Raw genomic sequence first — 20349 nt, forward strand, 5'->3', positions numbered from 1 at the left:
CTTTGGTGCTGTAAAATGGTCGTAGTAAGGGTCAGAAGCCTGCCAAAGGAAGCATAGTACCCCCACAGAATATCTCTCTTCCTCTCTTTCTCTGCACATCCGAACATGAAAACAGACTTCCGGGTTCAGAATTTAACACCAGACACCTGGTACGAACCTCGAACTCTTTACAGTTTGGTTCACTCATCTCTAATTAGGTCTTCTGTGTAGAAGCTGGAACAGCCCCATCACGTACTTTGTAGAATCAAGAGAGTCATGTGAGAAACTCAAATTTTTTTAAGAAGAAGAGCATGCATCCTGTGTCACTCTTTACATGGTTCCCAGATTTGAGGTTATCACGATGTGTGGGCTGTATTTGCAAGATTAATGAGGTTCAGAGAATATAAACAAGGTTTTTTATTCACACCAACACATTTTGGCAGTGTCTTTATCAAGGTAAAAAAAAAACAAGATGGGAAAGAAAAACCTTGTTTAAAACTCTCCAGACCTCTTTAATCCTGCAGCCCACACATCATGATAACCTCCAATCTGGTAAAATGCTACCTGGAAGAAACTCTCCTCAAGCCACGGGGCTGCAGCTATGGCATATTAGGCTTCTATAGATGTTGTGTCCTCACACAACCCTTACAGATGAGCACTACTATCACTCTCACTCCCATTTGGCTCCTTACGGTACTGCCCTATCTGTGCACTTCTGCCCCATCCAGATCGTTTTCACTCTTTACATGGTTTCATTATTCTCTTTACTTCAAGTCTGATAGGATATTCTAATCTAAAGAAAATATGTCTTGGTGACATGTTCCCTTTAAGGTAGTTATATGGATATGTTTACCAGAATAGTATTATTACTGGTAGTATTATTCTTTAGATTGCTACCAAGATTAGTGAGACATTTTCTGCCATTATACTTGGATCTCATAATTTACTTACAGCGATCATTTTGGCAAAAAATATGCAAAATGCCGGATGACTTCCACCATTTATTATTGACGCAAGCGTTCCCACCATAATATAAGGCCATTCAGACTGGTTAAGCTTCAAAAGTTTAATGAAGGAAATATTGGGAAGACTGTCCTGGAAAAAGAAAATAGTGCAGACATATTATCTTTCATACTGTTATATTTGTGGAGTTGCCAGGCATTGCTAAAACTTAATTTGAATCCAAAATGAACAGCCCAAAAACATGATAAAATATCCCTTAAAAACTCTAAAGACCATACCATACACCTTCCATAGCTATCAACTGAAAACTTGTTCAGCCAACAGCTGTTCATGCTGGCATGCTGGCTTCCCATATTTTAAATTCTTCTTTCCCCCAACTTTATCAGTCAGGGAAGAATTGAGAGGTCCCCATACACATAAACTTGTCGCCCCCTCCGACTTTGCTCATGTGTGTATGGCCACCTTTACGATGATACTGAATGATGGTCAATTATTAAGGGGTTCTGTGAAACATTTGGTTTAATAGAAATGAATAGAATCTGTGAATGAATTCGTAATTAGCCTTAAAGGGGTTGTCCACTACAAGGACAACCCTTTCTCAATTAGCATGCTTCACCATGGAGCATAATAACAGCTTGTTCTTACCTCCGGTGCCAGTGCTATTCCAGCAATGTTGGCGCAGGGTCTCATGTGACATTGTTATTTCACGTGAGCCCTGCAGCCAGTCAGCGGTGGCTTCACTCGCACTTCCTTTAGCTATAACTGACATCCGGGGGAAGTCTGAGAGCTGCAGCATCTCTCACTTTTTGTGGATGTTAGTTTCAAGCCAAGGAAGTGAGAGTGAAGCAGTCACTGATTGGCTGCAGGGCTCATGTGACAAAATAATGACACAAAAGTTACGGGAAACCTGGTACCAATATCACTAGAACATCACCGGCAGTGAATGCGAATACAGGCTGTTATTATTTTCTATGGGGGAGCAGAGCATGATAATTAAGAAGAAGTTATCTGAGTAGTGGACAACCCCTTTAAGCTGGTTTTAATATTACAGCTACATTTTAATATCTGTATTGTGGCTACAAACTACCCTAAATTCTACTTATTATACTAAAGCAAATAAGAACCAACATATAGATAAATAGTAATCCAATGCTAATTTTAGATGGGTCAATAATTCCGTAACTATGAAAGCTCAATTCCAATTATCAGGCCATCTAAACAGGCAGACAATAAATATCTTAGTATTTTGATTCAAGGATCTGTCCCCAACTTAACAATCCCTTTTGAATTTCCAGGGTTTTGTAAAAATAAAGTAAAAAAATAGATTTTCACATACTTAATGTGTGCTGTTTCTATGAACTCAGCACTGTGTCCCCCGCCCTGGCCTTAACAATAGGTGGAAGGTGATCGGCTACAGCCTGCACATTTTGTTTGAGAGGAAGAAACAGTGACGTCTGCACCAGATGTTTCTGCCAAGAGACCTGCGGGAGACACAGTTCTGAGTACGGTGGATCGCAGTTGGTCCAGGAGGTAAATATCTATTTTTGTTTTTTAATTACATACTGCAGTCATTCATAACAGAATGTTAAGTACTAGAAAAACCCTTTAAATAAGGATCCAAAGGGCATGCTTGTAATTAAGGTAATACTGAGCGTGTTTGTAACGAAGTACAAATCTCCTCAATTACATTAAGGAGGCCATCTTTTGGGGACCATATGACCTCCATTAGTACTGTACATCTGTTAAAGATTAATTATTTTTCTCAATATCAGATTTATTCGAACATTTTTCTAAGAACACACAACGCGTTTCTGCCAGCAACGGCCTTCATAATATACCTTTATATTCGGGTATAATATGAACTTGTAAGGACTTCAAAGGAAGACAATCTTTATAGACTGGTAACCATGTATAGATTGCTGTCCTCTAGAGCAGTCACATAAGTGATTGCTGGTGTGACTGCACTAGAAGTGACTGAGATCTTCGTGTGATAAAGTGGATTATGTCATCACGACGGACAGGTGAGGGATATGGTTGTTTTTTTTTGTTTTTTGTTTTTTACAGGTGACAATGGCTTCATCGGATTAGGTGTTAGGTGAGTATACAGTGTTTTTTATTTTTAAATAAATAATTAAAACCATGTGGAATTTTATTTAAAATAAAAGACTTTATTTTTGCCATGTCTTTATGTCCAAATTTTTACTACGGGGTTATGTAATGGGGCGTCTTATAGACGCCTCTCCATTACTAACCCAGCCTTCATGTCAGCTGCCAATACAAGGCTGACATGAACTCCAACCCTATTACCCCACTTGCCACTGCACCAGGGCAAATGGGAAAATTGGAGGCTAAGAGCCAGATTTGCTGCATCTTATGGATGCTCCATTTCTGGGGCCGCTGAGGGCTGATATTATTAGCCTCAGAGGGGGCCAGGATCCATGGCCCCTTCCCTGGTTCTTAATATCAACCCACAGCTCTCTGTTTAGCCTTTGCTGACTAGATTTTATAGGGGGACCCTACGTCAATTTTTTTTTGGAGTCCCCCTGTAATCTAGCCAGTAAAGGCTAAGCAAACAGCTGGGAGATGTTATTAATAGCAAGGGAACATTTTTGCCTAATGGCCCCATCCTCTGCTAGTAATATCAGCCACCAGTGGTTGGCTTTACCTGTGCTGGTTACGAAAATGATGCGGGAGCCCACGCCATTTTTATAATTTTAGGCTATGTGCCCACGATCTGGACGTATCAGCGCTTTGGACGCAGGTAAATTTACTGCATTCAATACTTTCTAGTGGTCAAATTTCTGTCGCGGAGACTAGCGACTCCGCAAGGGAAATTGACATGCTGCCTGGCAGTGCCCGGCAGTGTTTTTTTTAAACAGACTTTGGATTTTTTTTTTCACCACTTAAATAAAAAATAACCTATATATGTTTGGTATCTACAAATTTTCCAGTACACAATTTGTTAAAACCAATGGTGTCGTTCAAAAGTACAACTTGTCCTGCAAAGAAATAAGCCCTCACATGGCCATATTGACAAAAAAATAAAAAAAGTTAGGCTCTGGGAAGAAGGTGAGCATAAAATGAAAACGCAAAAACGGAAAATGACCCTGTCATGAAGAGGTTAAGGTCTTACCTCTTCCTCATTCTGTGCTTCATTTTCATCCTCTTCCTTGCTTTCTTTTATGTTGTTTTTTATAGGGGAATTTGGGCACTTTATCGATAATGGCTTTTTGGGTATTCCATTTACTGACTCCTTTATTTCATTACTGTCTTCTGTTCCTTGTATAAACTGTTAAAAAATAGCATAAATCATCAAGCCACTGACAGATCCCTTACACCTTGCCTTTTAAAAATGTCTTCTTCAGAGTTTGCAACAATCTATGTTTTTCCATTTCTGACATGTGCCAGGAGAATTGTGCTTTCAAACAAATCATGCAACTTAATTCTAGTGTATTTTATGCCATGACTGCAGATACTGACAGTGCAGATATTTACCAGGTGGTCATATTGCCTGTGTGCCTACAGCCTTTTATTCCTATTTTTTACATTATCAAGAAAACTTTTTACTGAGTCCCAAACTTTGTTTCTGGTCTGATTCTGGCACCACAGGTGATCTCTTACTTATATTTCTGTCTGTATTATAACTCCGCTATGGTATTTCGATGTATAAAACCAGTATTTGTACAATGAGACTATTCTTTATTATTTTACTCCCTGCATTACTTCACATTACTGTAAATAGTAGTAGGAACCATACATGACCTATACTACTGATTTTAGATTTTGTTTGCGTAGATTGAAATGACTCGCAAAATGGCCGGGTCCACTGTACCTGTGCTGTTGCAAGGTTATAATATATTCCTTTTATGTCCATTAATGCCGAATGAGAGCCTTGCTCAGTCACTGTACCATTTTGTAGTACCACAATTAGATCCGCTGTCCAAACTGTGCTGAGGCGATGGGCGATCACAATGGTTGTACGTCCTTTACTGACCTGAAAATAATGCAATCAATATAAATATAGCTTAAATTACCCAACAGCATGTTTTAGTAGAATACCTTTATCAAAATGCTATTATTTTGATTTATAAAATGTACATCATACATACCTTATCTAAAGCAGCCTGCACAATTGATTCACTTTCAGTATCTAGAGCAGAGGTGGCCTCGTCCAGGAGAAGTATCTTAGGATTTCTCACCAAAGCTCTGGCTATTGCTATTCTTTGCTTTTGGCCACCACTTAATTGTGCCCCTCTTTCTCCAACAAGAGTTTCAAATTTCTGAAATGGAAAAGATGAAAAAATATCAAAAATATGTAAAACAAGACAAAGCAAGAATCTCTCAAACTTCACAAATTATGGTACTTTAAGTCTTAAGAAGTTGTTACCACTGTCCCTGGACACATGATAAACTGGCCACACAATGTAATAGTGGTTGCAGAGCCAAATAAAATGGGTTTTTTTCTTTAATTTTTAAATTTGCCTCTCCATTAAAAGTATTTGGTACCTAATGAATTAACTTCTGTTAAGTCCAAGTGGGTGTTATCAGATATTTTACACTGGGGTGTGTACTTCTTTTACCTGTATGAGTTGTCCATTCATAAGCAGGCAGCAAGACAGCAGAAAGAGAACATGCCCCCACCAAAGCTTAGGTTTCTCAGTGTGTGAGATGTAAGGATACAGCTTTAACCTCATGGTCTAACCTCCTTTGAGGTTATTAGAAAGTGATGAAAAATTAGAGCACTGATGACTCACACATTTCAGATAAGGATCCCGGAGGGGGGAGGGATAACACAGCTGGGTTTAGCTATGTCACATTACAATCCTTCTATCAGCGCTCCTTTTCTTATAGTAATCTCAGCTTTGCTGTACTGCTCCTCCCCTCATGCTGGCTGTCCAGATATGTGTCACACTTATGTCAGCTGTTCACAAAGCATCTTTTGAATGTATCAGACTAAAGGCCCCGTCACACTTAGCGACGCTACAGCGATCCCGACAACGATACGACTTGTCAGGGATCGATGCTGCGTCGCTATGTGATCGCTTGTGAGCTGTCAAACAGGCAGGCTCACCAGCGATCAGGGGAGCAGCGACATCGTGGAAAGAATCTTTCGACGATGTCCTGCTCCTGGTTACCAGACTGCTGAAGCAGCAGCAGGCTGGTAACCATGATAAACAGCGGGTTACTAGGGGCACACGCGCACCTAGTAACCCGCTGTTTATCATGGTTACGAGCCTGCTACGGTGAGCGGGAGGTTACCGCTCACCGTAGCAGAGTTGTAACCATGATAAACAGTGGGTTACTAAGTGCGCGTGTGCCCCTAGTAACCCTCTGTGTATTATGGTTACGAGCCTGCTACGGTGAGCGGGAGGTTACCGCTCACCGTAGCAGAGTGGTAACCATGATAAACAGCGGGTTACTAAGTGCGCGTGTGCCCCTAGTAAACTGCTGTTTATCATGGTTACCAGCCTGATCGCTGGTCCCGCTGGTCACACACAGCGATGTGTGCTGACCAGCGGGAGGGCAAAGACCAAAAAATGGTCCAGGACATTCTGCAGCGATCAGCGACCTCACAGCAGGGGCCTGATCGCTGCAAAGTGTCACACATAGCGACATCGCTGGTGAGGTCGCTGTTGCGTCACCAAAACCTTGACTCAGCAGCGGTCTCGCTAGCGATCTCGCTATGTGAGACGGGGGCTTTATGAGTGATTACTGATACAGCTCTGGACGGGCAGTGTGGGGGGCAGTACATCAGAGCTGACAGTGCTTGGGAGGGACATATCTTGAGAGGGACACTAAGAACTGTGATGCTATGTATCGGAAATTGTGATTCTACAGGATCGATAAGATCAATACTCATAACAGCAGCTCGGTCAGGAACTGAGATGGAGGGAAGTGAGCAGCTAACTGCTGTATGGAAATCAATGGGTTGGAGAGAGCTTATTGGTATGTTAAGAGTTAACTTCTGTCCTGAAATGTAGTTACTGTGCACACTCGGCCATTGTCTGGGCAGGTACTGGTGGTCAGTCTCCATGGAAGCCCCATGAAAAATGAATTCCCAGAGAAAGAGGGCAGATAAAAAAAAGCAAGTCAGTTGAAAACTTGCTTATTTTCATGCTGTCTAAATAATTAAAGCAATTTAATATCTTGAGAATACCCTTTTAATTCAAGGAAAACCCAAGCAAGCCCTCTTCAAGTTCATAAATAAATACAATAAATAGTACAGAGCTGAACACCCTTGTCATCCTGTGATTTACACACTGAAGTTATTGACAAAGGAGCGAATGGACTGGACATCAGGTTGACATAAACTATGCGACACTCTGCAATCTAACATACAAATGTAACGATCTCAATAAATTTAGTGATTTATCAAACCTCTTCATGGAATATAATGAATTCCCAAAATATTGAACTATTGCACCCCAATTAGCTTTTTCATGAGCATCTCATTAATCTTGAATAACAGTGTGCTGGTTACAACTATGCTAAGTTTTCCAGTGGCACACATGTCCCCAGTCTCAGCATTTTTATTTTTTGTGTTTTAATCATTTATGTGGTTACTATCAAAAGTAGTGGAAAAATCTAAGTGTCCAACACCCACTGCCTCGCCCAGATCAGATCTTATTTCCAGGGACTTGAAGTGTGCATTCAATGTATCCACAGTTGAAACAATTCTGGACTGCCCATGTGATGACGTCATGCGCTTGGAAGCTTCTGATAGTTTTTTTCTTTTTGCAACATCTCAGTTAATTAGAGATACACTTGTGGATGTATTAAGAATCATAAAAAGCCAGATTAATGTTTGCAAATGCACACAGGAACAAATACCTTAATTTTTGGAGACATGTCCTGTGGTCTGATGAAACTGAAATTTAACTGTTTGGGCATAATGACCATCATTACATTTGGAGGAAAAAGGGAGAAGCTTGGAAGCCTAAGAATACCATCCCAACTGTGAAACACGGGGGTGGCAGCATAATGTTGTGGGGTTGTTCTGCTGCAGGAGGGACTGGTGCAATTCACAAAATAGCATGGCATCATGAGAAAAGAAGATTATGTGACAATACTATTGCAACATCTCAAGACATGTATGTATGTAAACTTCTGGTTTCACCTGTATATATTCAGGTTTTCTCAGGCACTGGCTTGTATCAATTTCTATTTTATCATCCTAAATGCTGCCATTGATTGCTTACCTCAGGCAGTGCCATAATGAAGTCATAGGCATTAGCTTCTTTGGCTGCAGCTTCAATTTCCTCATCAGTAACATTTTCTCTCCCGTATTTGATATTCTTCCTAATAGATGTTCCAAACAAAATAGGCTCCTGGCTGACCACTCCGATAAATTCTCTGTAATGTCTTACATTCAGAGATCTTATGTCATGACCATCCACCATTATCTACATCAATACAGCAGGTAAAGTTTGAATTAGTGGAGCAACATTGAATAATTTTTTTTTTTCAATTTTAATATCTAAAAGTAGAGAATTGTAACATAAACCCTTATCTGTGAATTAAACAAGAGTAAAAAGTTATCACCGATCCTTCTTGTGGGTCATAAAGTCTCTGTAGAAGCTGCACTGTGGTGCTTTTTCCACATCCACTCTGTCCAACCAGTGCCACAGTCTGTCCTGATTTAACTTTTACATTTAGTCCATTCAAAACCTTAAAAATAAATTAGTTTAACATTATTATAATATATAATGAAAACAAAAAAAAATGTTGAGCAATTTAGAATTTTTTAAGGGGTGAAAGTAAATGCCTTACTAGATATTATTTATGTGTCCATATTGAAATACATTCAAACTAAAGGTACAATCTCATATTTTTGTACTTTATAAACAGCTTCCAATGGTCTAAATTAACAAAAAAAGTAACACTCTTGTTCCCAGTCCTCAAATGCTCCCAGGACGATGTTTGCATGGTCCCCTGACAGTTTCTGTAGCAGTGTCCTTTCAACATAAATGAGATTATTTCTGTGGTCAGTTATTAAATGTTTTGTCCTATAAATAACATTTTACCTGAACTGTTGGGGGTCCAGCTACAGGTAAGGTTGAGCCCCCAATGGGCAGTGCTATTACTTAGCTTTGTACTACACACAAGATGAGGAAGACTGTAAAAAACATGTAAGTAAAAGAAAAAAGCAATTAACTGAGGAGGCACATTACAGCAGATGTTTAAGCCTAGACAACCAGGCTGCAGCATCATGGAGTCACTGTGCCGGATGGAATTCAATCTATGATTTCAAACTAGATAAGATGTACTAAAAACAGAGGTGGTGAGAAAGGGAGACACTGATCCATTTGAAATAATTTGTAATGGCTCCTGTAAGAGCTTTTATGTATTGGGATAAGGAAACCTTGGATCCTCTGTTCACTTATAATAGCCACTAGATGGTGGCCTGATTCTAACGCATTGGGTATTCTAGCATATGTCTCCCGACCCTCCTTTATAATGCCCCATGCAGGAAGTCACATCCCCCGTATATAATACCCCATGCAGGATGTCACATCCCCCGTATATAATACCCCATGCAGGATGTCACATCCCCCCTATATAATGCCCCATGCAGGAAGTCACATCCCACTATAGTGCCCCATGCAGGATGTCACATCGCCCCTATATAATACCCCATGCAGGATGTCACCTCTACCCCATATAATGCCCCATGTAGGATGTCACCTCTCCCCCTATATAATGGCCCATGCAGGATGTCACCTCTCCCCCATATAATGCCCCATGCAGGCTGTCACATCCCCCCTATATAATGCCCCATGTAGGATGTCACCTCTCCCCCATATAATGCCCCATGTAGGATGTCACCTCTCCCCCCATATAATGGCCCATGCAGGATGTCACCTCTCCCCCATATAATGCCCCATGCAGGCTGTCACATCTCCCCTATATAATACCCCATGCAGGATGTCCCATTCCCCCATAGTGCCCCATGCAGGTCCACTTTGGCCGCATGCAAAAAAAAAATCCAATACTCACCTCACTGCTTTTCTGGACTCCAGCGTAGCCGGCATCTTCACGCTGTGCGCTGTGACCGGTCAAGAGAGAGCGCAGTGTAAAGACGTCACCGCGCCCTCTGACCTGAGACGTCACAGAGCTGCAGCGGAAGACACAGGAGCTGCTGCGCAGGCACGGGGAGGGGTAAGTATGATGCCGGGTGCCGGGGTCCTGATCGAGCAGGGGGAGGGACGGGAGGAGAGGAGAGGGGAGGGGAGAGGAGGGGAGGGGAGAGGAGGGGAGGGGTAAGTATGACGCCGGGTGCTGGGGTCCTGATCGAGCGGGGGGAGGGACGGGAGGAGAGGGGAGGGGAGAGGAGAGGAGGGGAGGGGCGTCACACTTGTCCTCGGGAGATAAGCGGCCGTAGCCACTGATCTTCCGACGATAGCCGCATGTAGGTCAGCGGCGCCTGCGGTCGGGGGACTTATGCTGCGAGCAGCCGGCTGCATCGCCGCTGACCTCCGTGCCACACATAAGCCGCTAATGGTTGCCATGTTTTTCTGAAATGCCGCGTCGCTGATTGGCCGCGACCGGACCAATCAGCGACCCGGGATTTCCAGGACAGACAGACAGACAGACAGAAAGACAGACAGACAGACAGACGGGATAAGACAATTATATAGATAGATTATGAAAGTAGACAACCTATAATTTGTTTTCACATGCAATAAATCATATTGGACAGATGTAAAGGTGGTGCGTTAAACAGTCTTTGCCTCCGCAAATTACCATCTTTTGATAAAGGATTGGATTAGTCAATGATTTTTGGTAATCTGTGGCTGCAGAGATGGATTTCTGATCTCTTGCAACCAAATTGCTAATCTCATTTTAGTAAAAGATCAGCTATGTGCCATTCTGTTGCCCATCCTTATTAAGATATTTTGCCCACAAAGAGATGAATGATGCCATTACCAGAGGTAATGCTTTTGCAGACATAGGCAGTAGAAGTGCACTTGCACTAACAGGAGGCTCCTTGTCAACGTCTCACATCTCACAGTACGTTATATCTCTCAGAGTGCCTTTCCTCTAGGAATTGTCTCTAGTCTTCAGTATGTCTTGGTAGTTGAATAAATATTCTACAACAAAGGGAAGTGTTTCCCAAAAAATGGATTTTGAGTTCTTACTAACAGATGCACTGATGAGCTGAATTTCTTATTCCCCTAATATTGTATGTGCATGCTATGAATACATATATATATATATATATATATATATATATATACACACTGCTCAAAAACATAAAGGGAACACTTAAACAGAATATAACTCCAAGTAAATCAAACTTCTGAAATGAAACTCTGCACTTAGGAAGCAACACTGATTGACAATTAATTTCACATGCTGTTGTGCAAATGGAATAGACAATAGATGGAAATTATTGGCAATTATCAAGACACACTCAATAAAGGAGTGGTTCTGCAGGTGGGGACCACAGACCATATCTCAGTACCAATGCTTTCTGGTTGATGTTTTGGTCACTTTTGAATGTTAGTTGTGCTTTCACACTTCTGGTAGCATGAGACAGACTCTACAACCCACAGAAGTTGCTCAGGTAGTGCAGCTCATCCAGGATGGCACATCAATGCGAGCTATGGCAAGAAGGTTATCTGTGTCTGTCAGCGTAGTGTCCAGACGCTGCACCACAGACTGTCCAGGAGTTGGCGGATGCTTTAGTCCAGGTCTGGGAGGATATCCCACAGGAGACCATCCACAACCTCATCAGGAGCATGTCCAGTCGTTGTAGGGAGATCATACAGGCCACACACAGTACTGAGCCTCATTTTGATTTGTTTTAAGGACATTACATCAAAGTTGGATCAGCCTGAAGTGTGTTTTTCCACTTTAATTTTGGGGGTGACTCCAAATCCAGGCCTCCATTGGTTAATAAATTTGATTTCCATTGATGATTTTTGTGTGATTTTGTTGTCAGCACATTCAAATTTGTACAGAACAAAGTATTCAACGAGAATATTTCATTCATTCAGATCTAGGATGTGTTATTTGAGTGTTCCCTTTATTTTTTGAGCAGTGTATATGTATATATATATATATATATATATATATATATATATATATATATATGTATATATACTGTACATCATAGGCTAATCATTGCTTCTTTTTCTGAACTGCATTTTATTTAATCTTGCTGACCTGAGGATTGTTTTAGAACACTTTCTACAGACGACAAGGCCATCTTGATATAAGAGAGTCATATTATACAGAGATAAAATCTGTTTGTATCCGGCCTTGGAAATTAGTAATCTTTTATGTATTTGAATTCTTGTTTTTTCTTGTTTTAATCAAAACATTTTTTTTTCATAAAAGCCACTAATTTTCCTTTTTCAAACCAAAGACAAAGCCAAAAACAGTACAAGTAAATACAATGTGCTAAAGTCTCCTAAAATATAACAAGAGGGCTGTGTTTCTTTCTCACATTGTACAACAGGTCTACAGGTACAAAGACAAATCAAGTCATATCATGCATTGAATACCATTCGACCAAAATGCTAATTATCCATGTTGCAATCATTTAAGATATGCAAGTCTGTTAGGTCCTATTTGTATGAATTCTTAAACAATAGCCTGTAGTTTGTTATGAGAACCCTCTGGTGGCACTGGTCACAGGGTCAATTTAAAAGCCATTTATACTGGTTTTGCTACCATTTCTTTGCTTGTTGTCATTTTGATAAAGGGTTACTTCCAAAAAAGGATTACTGCCAGCAATTCCATAAACAATTAATGGAGAAAAGGCTGAGGATGTTCAACTCTGTCCCCTACAAGACAGGGGTCTCTGCCTTCGGTAACCATTTAAAGAGGACCTTTCTCCAATTTTTTCATGTTGAACTGGACACACAATGTAATAGGAGCTGCAAAGCAGAATATGTATGTTTTTTAATTTTGCCTCTCTGTTGTAGAGATATTAGCAATCAAAGTATTTGGCACTTAAACTGTTATTTTTTTAAAATCCATATGGGCATAATCAGAGAGATTTCAAGAGGGGTGTGTACTTTCTCTTTCTGATGTTGACTAATCATAAGCAGGCAGCAACACACTGGGGAAAAAAGAACATGCAGCCACAATAGCATTGACAAACAGTCTGCACGTCTCACTGCATGTCGTGCTGGAGTACTGCAGAGCCGAGTGTGATTAACTGACAGCTTTCAGCTCTCATCTCAGGCAGTCTAATTACAAATACTTCTAGTTTGCTTAGAATAGACTCTGTGTGGAACATAATGACACAGTCTGCTCTTCTCACTGCAGAATGATTCCATTCTCCAGAGCACAGCAGACCTGAGTGTGATTAACAGTTTTCATCTCCAGCAGTCAGTGTGGGGAAAGAGTTGGAAGCACTACTCTGCTTTTGTTAATGCTAATGTGCTAATGTGTATTTGGTCGTGCCAATAAAACTCATTTGAATTTGAGAGGTAAGGTACTGTCACAGGTGTGTCAGAAGTGACAGAAAGTCACCCTGCATGTGGTTGCAGGAGATCTCTTTGTTTGGCATTACAGATACCTTCTTATAAGCTGTGTCTCTAGGACCCAGTGACTATCTCCCTCTTGCTGATTAAAACCCTGGCCTGGGTGTATAAATACTAGCTGTTTGCTAGAAGAGGGAGGTGCCGGCAATATTCACATGATCTTGCTTGAGCAAGAGCAGTACTTACTCCTCTCTGGAGCTAAGAGGACGTGTGTGCATCTCTCTGAAGTTGACTAAAGCTAAACTATTTTCCCTTGTTTGTTCCCCCTTGTTGTCTTTAGTTGCTAGAGGGAATCGACTAGCGCTCACCCCCACCCCCCATTCCTTAGCCAGGTCCATACACCAGGGAAAGACAGGGCTAGGTTCCTGTGCAGCGATTGGTGCAGAACCAATATAGGGATGTTTAGGGGAGTCAGGGAGATTTCAGGTCAGCCTAGGAGGTGTCCTTTCCCTCATTTCCCTGGAGTCTGGGCTCCCTTCCCCCCTTCCCTTCCTGTCATTTAGTCTTTCCTAGACCTTGCCTGACAGGTACTAAACATGTTTGTAATGATAATAAAGATCTGCTCTACTGCCGCTCCCCCCACACTGACTGCCAGAGCTGAGAGATGAAAGCTGTCAGTAAATCACACTCAGCTCTGCTGTGCTCCAGCACATGTCAGCATTCTGCAGTGCGGATAGCTGTTTGTCAGTACTATTGTTGGGGCATGCTCAGCTTTCCCCAGTGTTTTCTACCTGCTTATAATTAGGTAGCATCAGAAAGAGGAAGAGCTACATACTCCCAGTGAAACCTCTCTAGTAATGCCCCATTGGCATGTTTAGGTTCCCAAATACTCTGATAGCTAATACCTCCGCATCAGGGAGGTGAAATAAAAAAATCAGTTTTATTCCATTCTGCAGCCACTATAACACTGTGTTTCCAGTTAAACATGAAAATATTGGTGAAAGGTCTTCTTTAAGATACGTAATCTCATTTATTTTGGTCTATCTCTAATCTTTCTTAAATCCTTTTCTACTCTAACCTCCTTTCTGAATAAATTTCCAAACTGCAATTTATCTATCTGGAAGGCAGTAAGGGTAGCTCTGCAGAAATTGACCCCGGGGGATGATATAGAGGCCTTTCTGATGGTGTTTAAAAGGGTCGCCGAGAAAGAGAGACTTCTGCAAGAGCAGTGGGCAGAGGTGCTGGTGCCATACCTGACGGGGGAGCCCCAGGAAGAGTACTATGATCTAGCTTTGCAGGAAGCTAAGGAGTATGACAAGCTAAAGAATGAGATTCTGGCTTGCTTAGGGGTGACGATGACTGTCAGGGCACAGCGGGTCCACTGCTGGGCGTATTACCGGGATAAACCCCCTCGCTCCCAAATGATTGACCTGTTGCACGTGGTCCAGAAGTGGCTGCAGCCAGAGTTCACTACGCCTGCACAGATGGTGGAACGAGTGATAATGGACAGGTTTGTGCACTCCCTGCCAGGACTAATGCAGACCTGGTTTGCCCAGGGTGATCCCCGGAACGCCGATGAACAGGTCAGACTGGACAAGAGATACCAGGGGTTTGAGAATTCCGCAGGAAGGCAGCCCACTCAATACTGGGGTTCCAACAGGGGTGGAGTAAAGATTTAATAAAACACTAAAGAGTATGCTAAGGAAGGCCATATCAAAAGACTGTAGAGACTGGGACTGTCTCCTCTCGTATCTGTTGTTCTCCATTTAAGAGGTTCCACAGACCTCTACGGGGTTCTCACCATTTGAATTGCTGTATGGCCGACATCCGTGAGGTCTCCTGGATGTAGCAAAGGAAACCTGGGAAGCCAAAGTCACACCCTACAGAAGAGTCATCGAGCATGTCGCTCTGCTGCAGGAGAGGATTGCAAAGGTGATGCCCATGATCAAAGAACATTTCCTACCTGCACAAGAAGCGCAGGCTATGGTCTACAACTGCTCAGCCAGAGTGCGGCAATTCAATCCTGGTGACAGTCCTCATTCTGATACCTGCCGTGGAAATCAAGTTCCTGGCCAAGTGGCAAGGACCGTATGGGGTGGTGGAAAAGGTTGGCAAAGTGAATAATAAGGTTCACCAACTGGGACAACATAAGCCATACCAGATATATCACGTCAACCTCATCAAGCCATGGTAAGACAGAGATGTGGTGGAAGCTCCATGCTTGCTCGTTAAACCAGAAGGCGAGGTTGGAGGGGTCGCAATAATGGAGACGCTAACGAAGGAACAAAAACAGCAGTGTCGGGAGTTGCTGGAGAAGAACAGTGACCTGTTCTCAGAATTGCCGGGCTGCACAAGCGTCATAGAACATGAAGTTCTGACGGAATTACATATGCAGGTGAACTTGAAGCCCTATCGGATACCTGAGGCCCAACAAAAGTTGATCTTCAAAGAGGTGGCTTGTATGCTGAAGCTCAGTGTCATTGAACAGTGTCATTGATCTACCTCTCTGGACCCGATATCACCTCCTTATTAACCAAAATCCCACAATGTCAGTCTGCTATTTCATCCTTCTTCTCTGCCAGATTTCTAAAACTTAACATGGACAAAACAGAATTCATCATCTTTCTGCCATCTCATTCAACCCTCCCAACTGACCTATCTATCAACGTCAATGGCTGCCCACTCTCCCCAGTCCCTCAAGCTCGCTGCCTTGGGGTAACCCTGGACTCGGAACTCTCCGTCAAACCACATATCCAAGCCCTTTCCACTTCCTGCCGACTCCAACTCAAAAATATCTCCCGGATCCGCATATTCCTAAACCATGAATCTGCAAAAACACTAGTGCACGCCCTCATCATCTCCCGCCTTGACTACTGCAACCTCCTGCTCTGTGACCTCTCCTCTAACACTCTCGCACCCCTCCAATCTATCATAAACTCTGCTGCTCGACTAATCCACCTGTCCCCCCGCTATTCCCCGGCCTCTCCTCTCTGTCAATCTCTTCACTGGCTCCCCATTGCTCAGAGACTGCAGTTCAAAACCCTAACCATGACATACAAAGCCATTCACAACCTGTCTCCTCCATATATCTCCGACCTAGTCACCCGTTACATACCTGCACGCAACCTCCGATCCTCACAAGATCTCCTTCTCTACTCCCCTCTTATCTCCTCCTCCCACAACCGTATACAAGATTTCTCCCGTGCTTCCACCCTACTCTGGAACTCTCTACCCCAACGTATCAGACTCTCACCTACCGTGGAAACCTTCAAAAGGAACCTGAAGGCCCACCTCTTCCGACAAGCCTACAACCTGCAGTAACCACCGCTCCACCATACCGCTGCACGACCAGCTCTACCCTCACCTACTGTATCCTCACCCATCCCTCGTAGATTGTGAGCCCTCGCGGGCAGGGTCCTTGCTCCTCCTGTACCAGTCGCTGTCACATTGTGTTCAAGATTATTGTAATTGTTCTTGTATTATACCCCTTTTTCACATGTAAAGCACCATGGAATAAATGGCGCTATAATAATAAATAATAATAATAATAATAATAATAATTGAAGAGTCCAAGAGCGGTTGGTAGAGCCCGATTGTCCTGGTCCCAAAACCCGATGGAGAGTAGAGATTCTGCAATGACTATCGGAAATTGAAGTCTTCAAATTCGACACGTATCCGATGCCGTGTGTCGATGAGCTGATTTAGAGACTTGGGCCAACAAGGTACATAACCACCTTGGATTTAACAAAGGGATATTGACAGATCCCCATGGCACAGGGAGCAAAGGAGAAGACTGCGTTTTCTACGCCTTACGGACTCTTCCAATATGTTTGGATACCGTTTGGACTGCAGGGGGCCCCTGCAACCTTCCAGAGAGCTATGGATCAAATCCTTGCACCCCATAAGCAATACGCTGCAGCATAGCTGGACGATATTGTTATCTTCAGCCCGGACTGGGAGAGTCATCTGGAAAAGGTCCAGGCAGTGTTTGATGCTCTAAGGAAGGCGGGGTTTTTAATAAACCCAAAGAAATGTGCCATGGGGAAAGAAGAAGCCAAATACCTGGGTTATGTAGTATGGAGAGGCGAGATAAAACCCTAAATAAGTAAAGTGAAGGCAATTCAAACCTGGCCGAGACGGCTGTCAAAGAAACAGGTTAGAGTCTTCCCGGGGATCGTGAGATACTACAAGGGGTTCATCCCAAAGTTTGTCATGATGGCCGCACCCTGACAGACCTCCTTAAGGGGACAAAGTCGGCTATGGCCAAGTGGACTGCAGAGGCGGAGTTGGCCTTTCAAGAGATTAAGGTGGCGCTGTGTAAGCAACCGGTCCTTGTGGCCCCTGACTTTAAGAAAGAGTTTATACTGCAATCGGGCACCTTGGATGTCGGTTTGGGAGCAGTCCTTTTCCAGGAGATACACGGGGAAGAGCACCCTGTTCTCTAACTGAGTACTGTAGGAAGCTGTCTTTATGCGAGAGGAATTATGCAGTCAAAGAGAAGGAGTGCTTGGCCATAAATTGGGCAGTGGACACATTACGGTACTATCTGATAGGCCGTAAGTTTAGATTGGTATCCGACCATGCCCCACTCAGATGGCTGAGGGAAACAAAGGGTAAAAATGCTAGGATCACCCACTGGTTTTTAGACCTATAACTTCCAAGTAGAACATAGAGCAGGAAGGCTACATGGTAATGCTGATGTCCTATCGAGAAATCCCCTGTCTGGTAGTAGAAAGTGCCAAGCCCCACGGCTTTAGGCAGAGGGGGAAGGTATGTAAGGTGACTAATGGTCGTGTAGGCGATAGGACGTATGTATCACAGAGATGGCTGATCTCTGTGATGTTACCCGAAGTATTTCTCTAGTGCACGCATGCACTAAGAGGTCTAATTGTTGCACATGGGAGATGGGTTACAGGTTGCTAGGAGAGAATGGGCGGGTCCAGCAACCCACATACCTCACCTCTAGGTGTGGTTACCATCCTATATAATGGAGGCTGTTGTTTGGCACATGGTCTGTATGTCTGGAGGGAGAAGGCCTCCTGTTGTGCTTGTCTCCAAACTAGGCTGTGTACTGGATGCTACACCAACCTGTGTGACCACAGCACTGGCTAACTAGAGACTTTTGCTAAAAGGACTGTTTACTTTGCTTTTTGCCGGCACTGAAGACTGTTTGTTTGAATTTTACCTTCTGGCTGGTTTATGAAGCCAATAAACTGTACTGGACATTTAAAGGAACATGCCTCCTGTTTGCCTCACCTCGCACCAGGGTGCGTACAATCCCAACAATATATATATCCATCTGAACTAACAGTCCCTCTGAGGACTAATCCAGCTGCATATAGTCAGTGTTAGGCAGGAGATAGGAAGACAGGCAGTGTATGTGGCAGACTGCAGTGCATATAGCGCAAGAGGGTCCATTGAACGTCCTGTATGCTGCTGCTGTAATAATTGCAGATATTAGTAGACATAGCCCCAGATATCAGGGGCCAGGGCAAATTTTTTTTTTCAAACATTATTTTTATTTGGATTTTCAGAAAAGAAACAACATATAAAAACATATGAACAATGCCAAAATGAACATTAATCAGGAGCCAGTTCGCAGATCAGGCACAACGTATAGTCAATAAATTGTGATTAGCTGGCACAACAAATAAACAAAAAATAAGTATTAACAACTTACACTCATCATTGTCAACAAAAGGAATTAAGTAAATATAAATAATTAGCTGATTATCTCCCACGTTTTAGTTTACGCGTAATAGTCCTAAATTGTTATTTAAATCCTCTAGAATATACCATTCTGTAGAAGTAAATGGTTTGACAATTTTATTTTTTTCAGTCAGAGAGCAACATATTATAATAAACTGTTTCCATTTTGATAAAAACTTGCCAGCCTGTTGTTCCTTGTTACTGAGGGCATCTAGTTGTTCTACTCCCATAAAGTGTTTCAATTGGATTATCAGCTCTGCTATGGGGGAAATGTTAGGGTCTAGCCAATGTCTGAGTAGCTGTTTTTTTGCCAGGAAGAGTAGAGTGTGGAGCAGTTTTGGGGGGCTTTTTGTTTTTTTGTAGGGAATCTCTAGGTTATTCCAATAATGTAGTAGGGCTAAATATGGAGAGAGGGTATACTCTGGACCCCATATAGTATTCATCAAATCTGAAACATGATCCCAATATACTGTTGAATTGGTGCAGGACCATAGGGCATGCATAAGGTCAGAGTATGGATCATGACATTTAGGGCATGCAATTAGTCTACTTTTTTCAGTATATTAAAGGCATATATTGTTAGGTGTCAGGCATTTGCTGGATTTGAAATGTGTTCAGAACCATCAATGGATTCTGTGGTCTCCCATTCTGGTCCAGCCAGGGCTGATGCTGCTCAGCATCATCATCAGTCCCAACGCCTATCTGGTGCACAAGATGGACAAGTTGTCTCCTGGGTCTTTGTTCCTAGCAACATGAAGCGTAGGTTGCGGAGGGAAACAGGGTTGTTACAGCCTAAGTCCAGGATTCACTGCACTGAGCATGCCCGTGACATGGCGGACTGTGATTGGCGGTTTGGGAGTCAGCTGATCCGGTGACCTGGGACCGCCTGATTCGTTGCGGGTGAAGTCTCCAATAGTGCGACGGTGGGCAGGGCTTAATCTTTAAATAGCCCGCCCACAAACATGGCGGTGCGCTCTGATAATTGAGCTGTGATGGTGTTATTGTGTGGACGCTTGGTCATTTGGGCTTCACGTGTGCCTTAGCTTCAGTTAGGCAGGTTTAGCGGGAAATAGGCAGCCTTAGATGGAGGGAGGCAGGTAGCTTCATCTGGCAGTCTGTCTCCGACAAAGGGGTCGCCGTATCCCCGACACCACCTGTAAGCCACGTGGAGAGCTACTGTTAAGTCCGGTAGCACACCGGCTGGGAGCATGTATACGCCAGCGTGTATCACACATGCATCCTAGCGCCTACTGCGTAGCCC

The 20349-nt window shown here is 43.0% G+C and overlaps 1 protein-coding gene across 2 annotated transcripts in view; it reads right to left on the reverse strand.

Annotated features, from left to right (window-relative positions):
- Positions 1-20349, reverse strand: part of LOC141265120 (ATP-binding cassette sub-family B member 5-like) — a 1140380-nt gene that overhangs the window by 974701 nt on the left and 145330 nt on the right. The window contains exons 12-17 of one of the 2 annotated variants that reach the window (XM_073677792.1): positions 8485-8610; positions 8142-8345; positions 5052-5222; positions 4775-4936; positions 4076-4231; positions 931-1074 (exon numbers count right to left, since the gene is read on the reverse strand). In XM_073677792.1, coding sequence (XP_073533893.1) covers positions 931-1074; positions 4076-4231; positions 4775-4936; positions 5052-5222; positions 8142-8345; positions 8485-8610 — 963 coding nt within the window. The remainder of the gene's footprint in view (positions 1-930; positions 1075-4075; positions 4232-4774; positions 4937-5051; positions 5223-8141; positions 8346-8484; positions 8611-20349) is intronic. The other variant, XM_073677789.1, reaches the window with a different exon arrangement.

The sequence above is a fragment of the Phyllobates terribilis genome, unplaced genomic scaffold, assembly GCF_046119375.1.
Source record: "Phyllobates terribilis strain yellow unplaced genomic scaffold, ASM4611937v1 Scaffold_4__5_contigs__length_816908805, whole genome shotgun sequence".
In the NCBI taxonomy this organism is placed as follows: Eukaryota; Metazoa; Chordata; class Amphibia; order Anura; family Dendrobatidae; genus Phyllobates; species Phyllobates terribilis.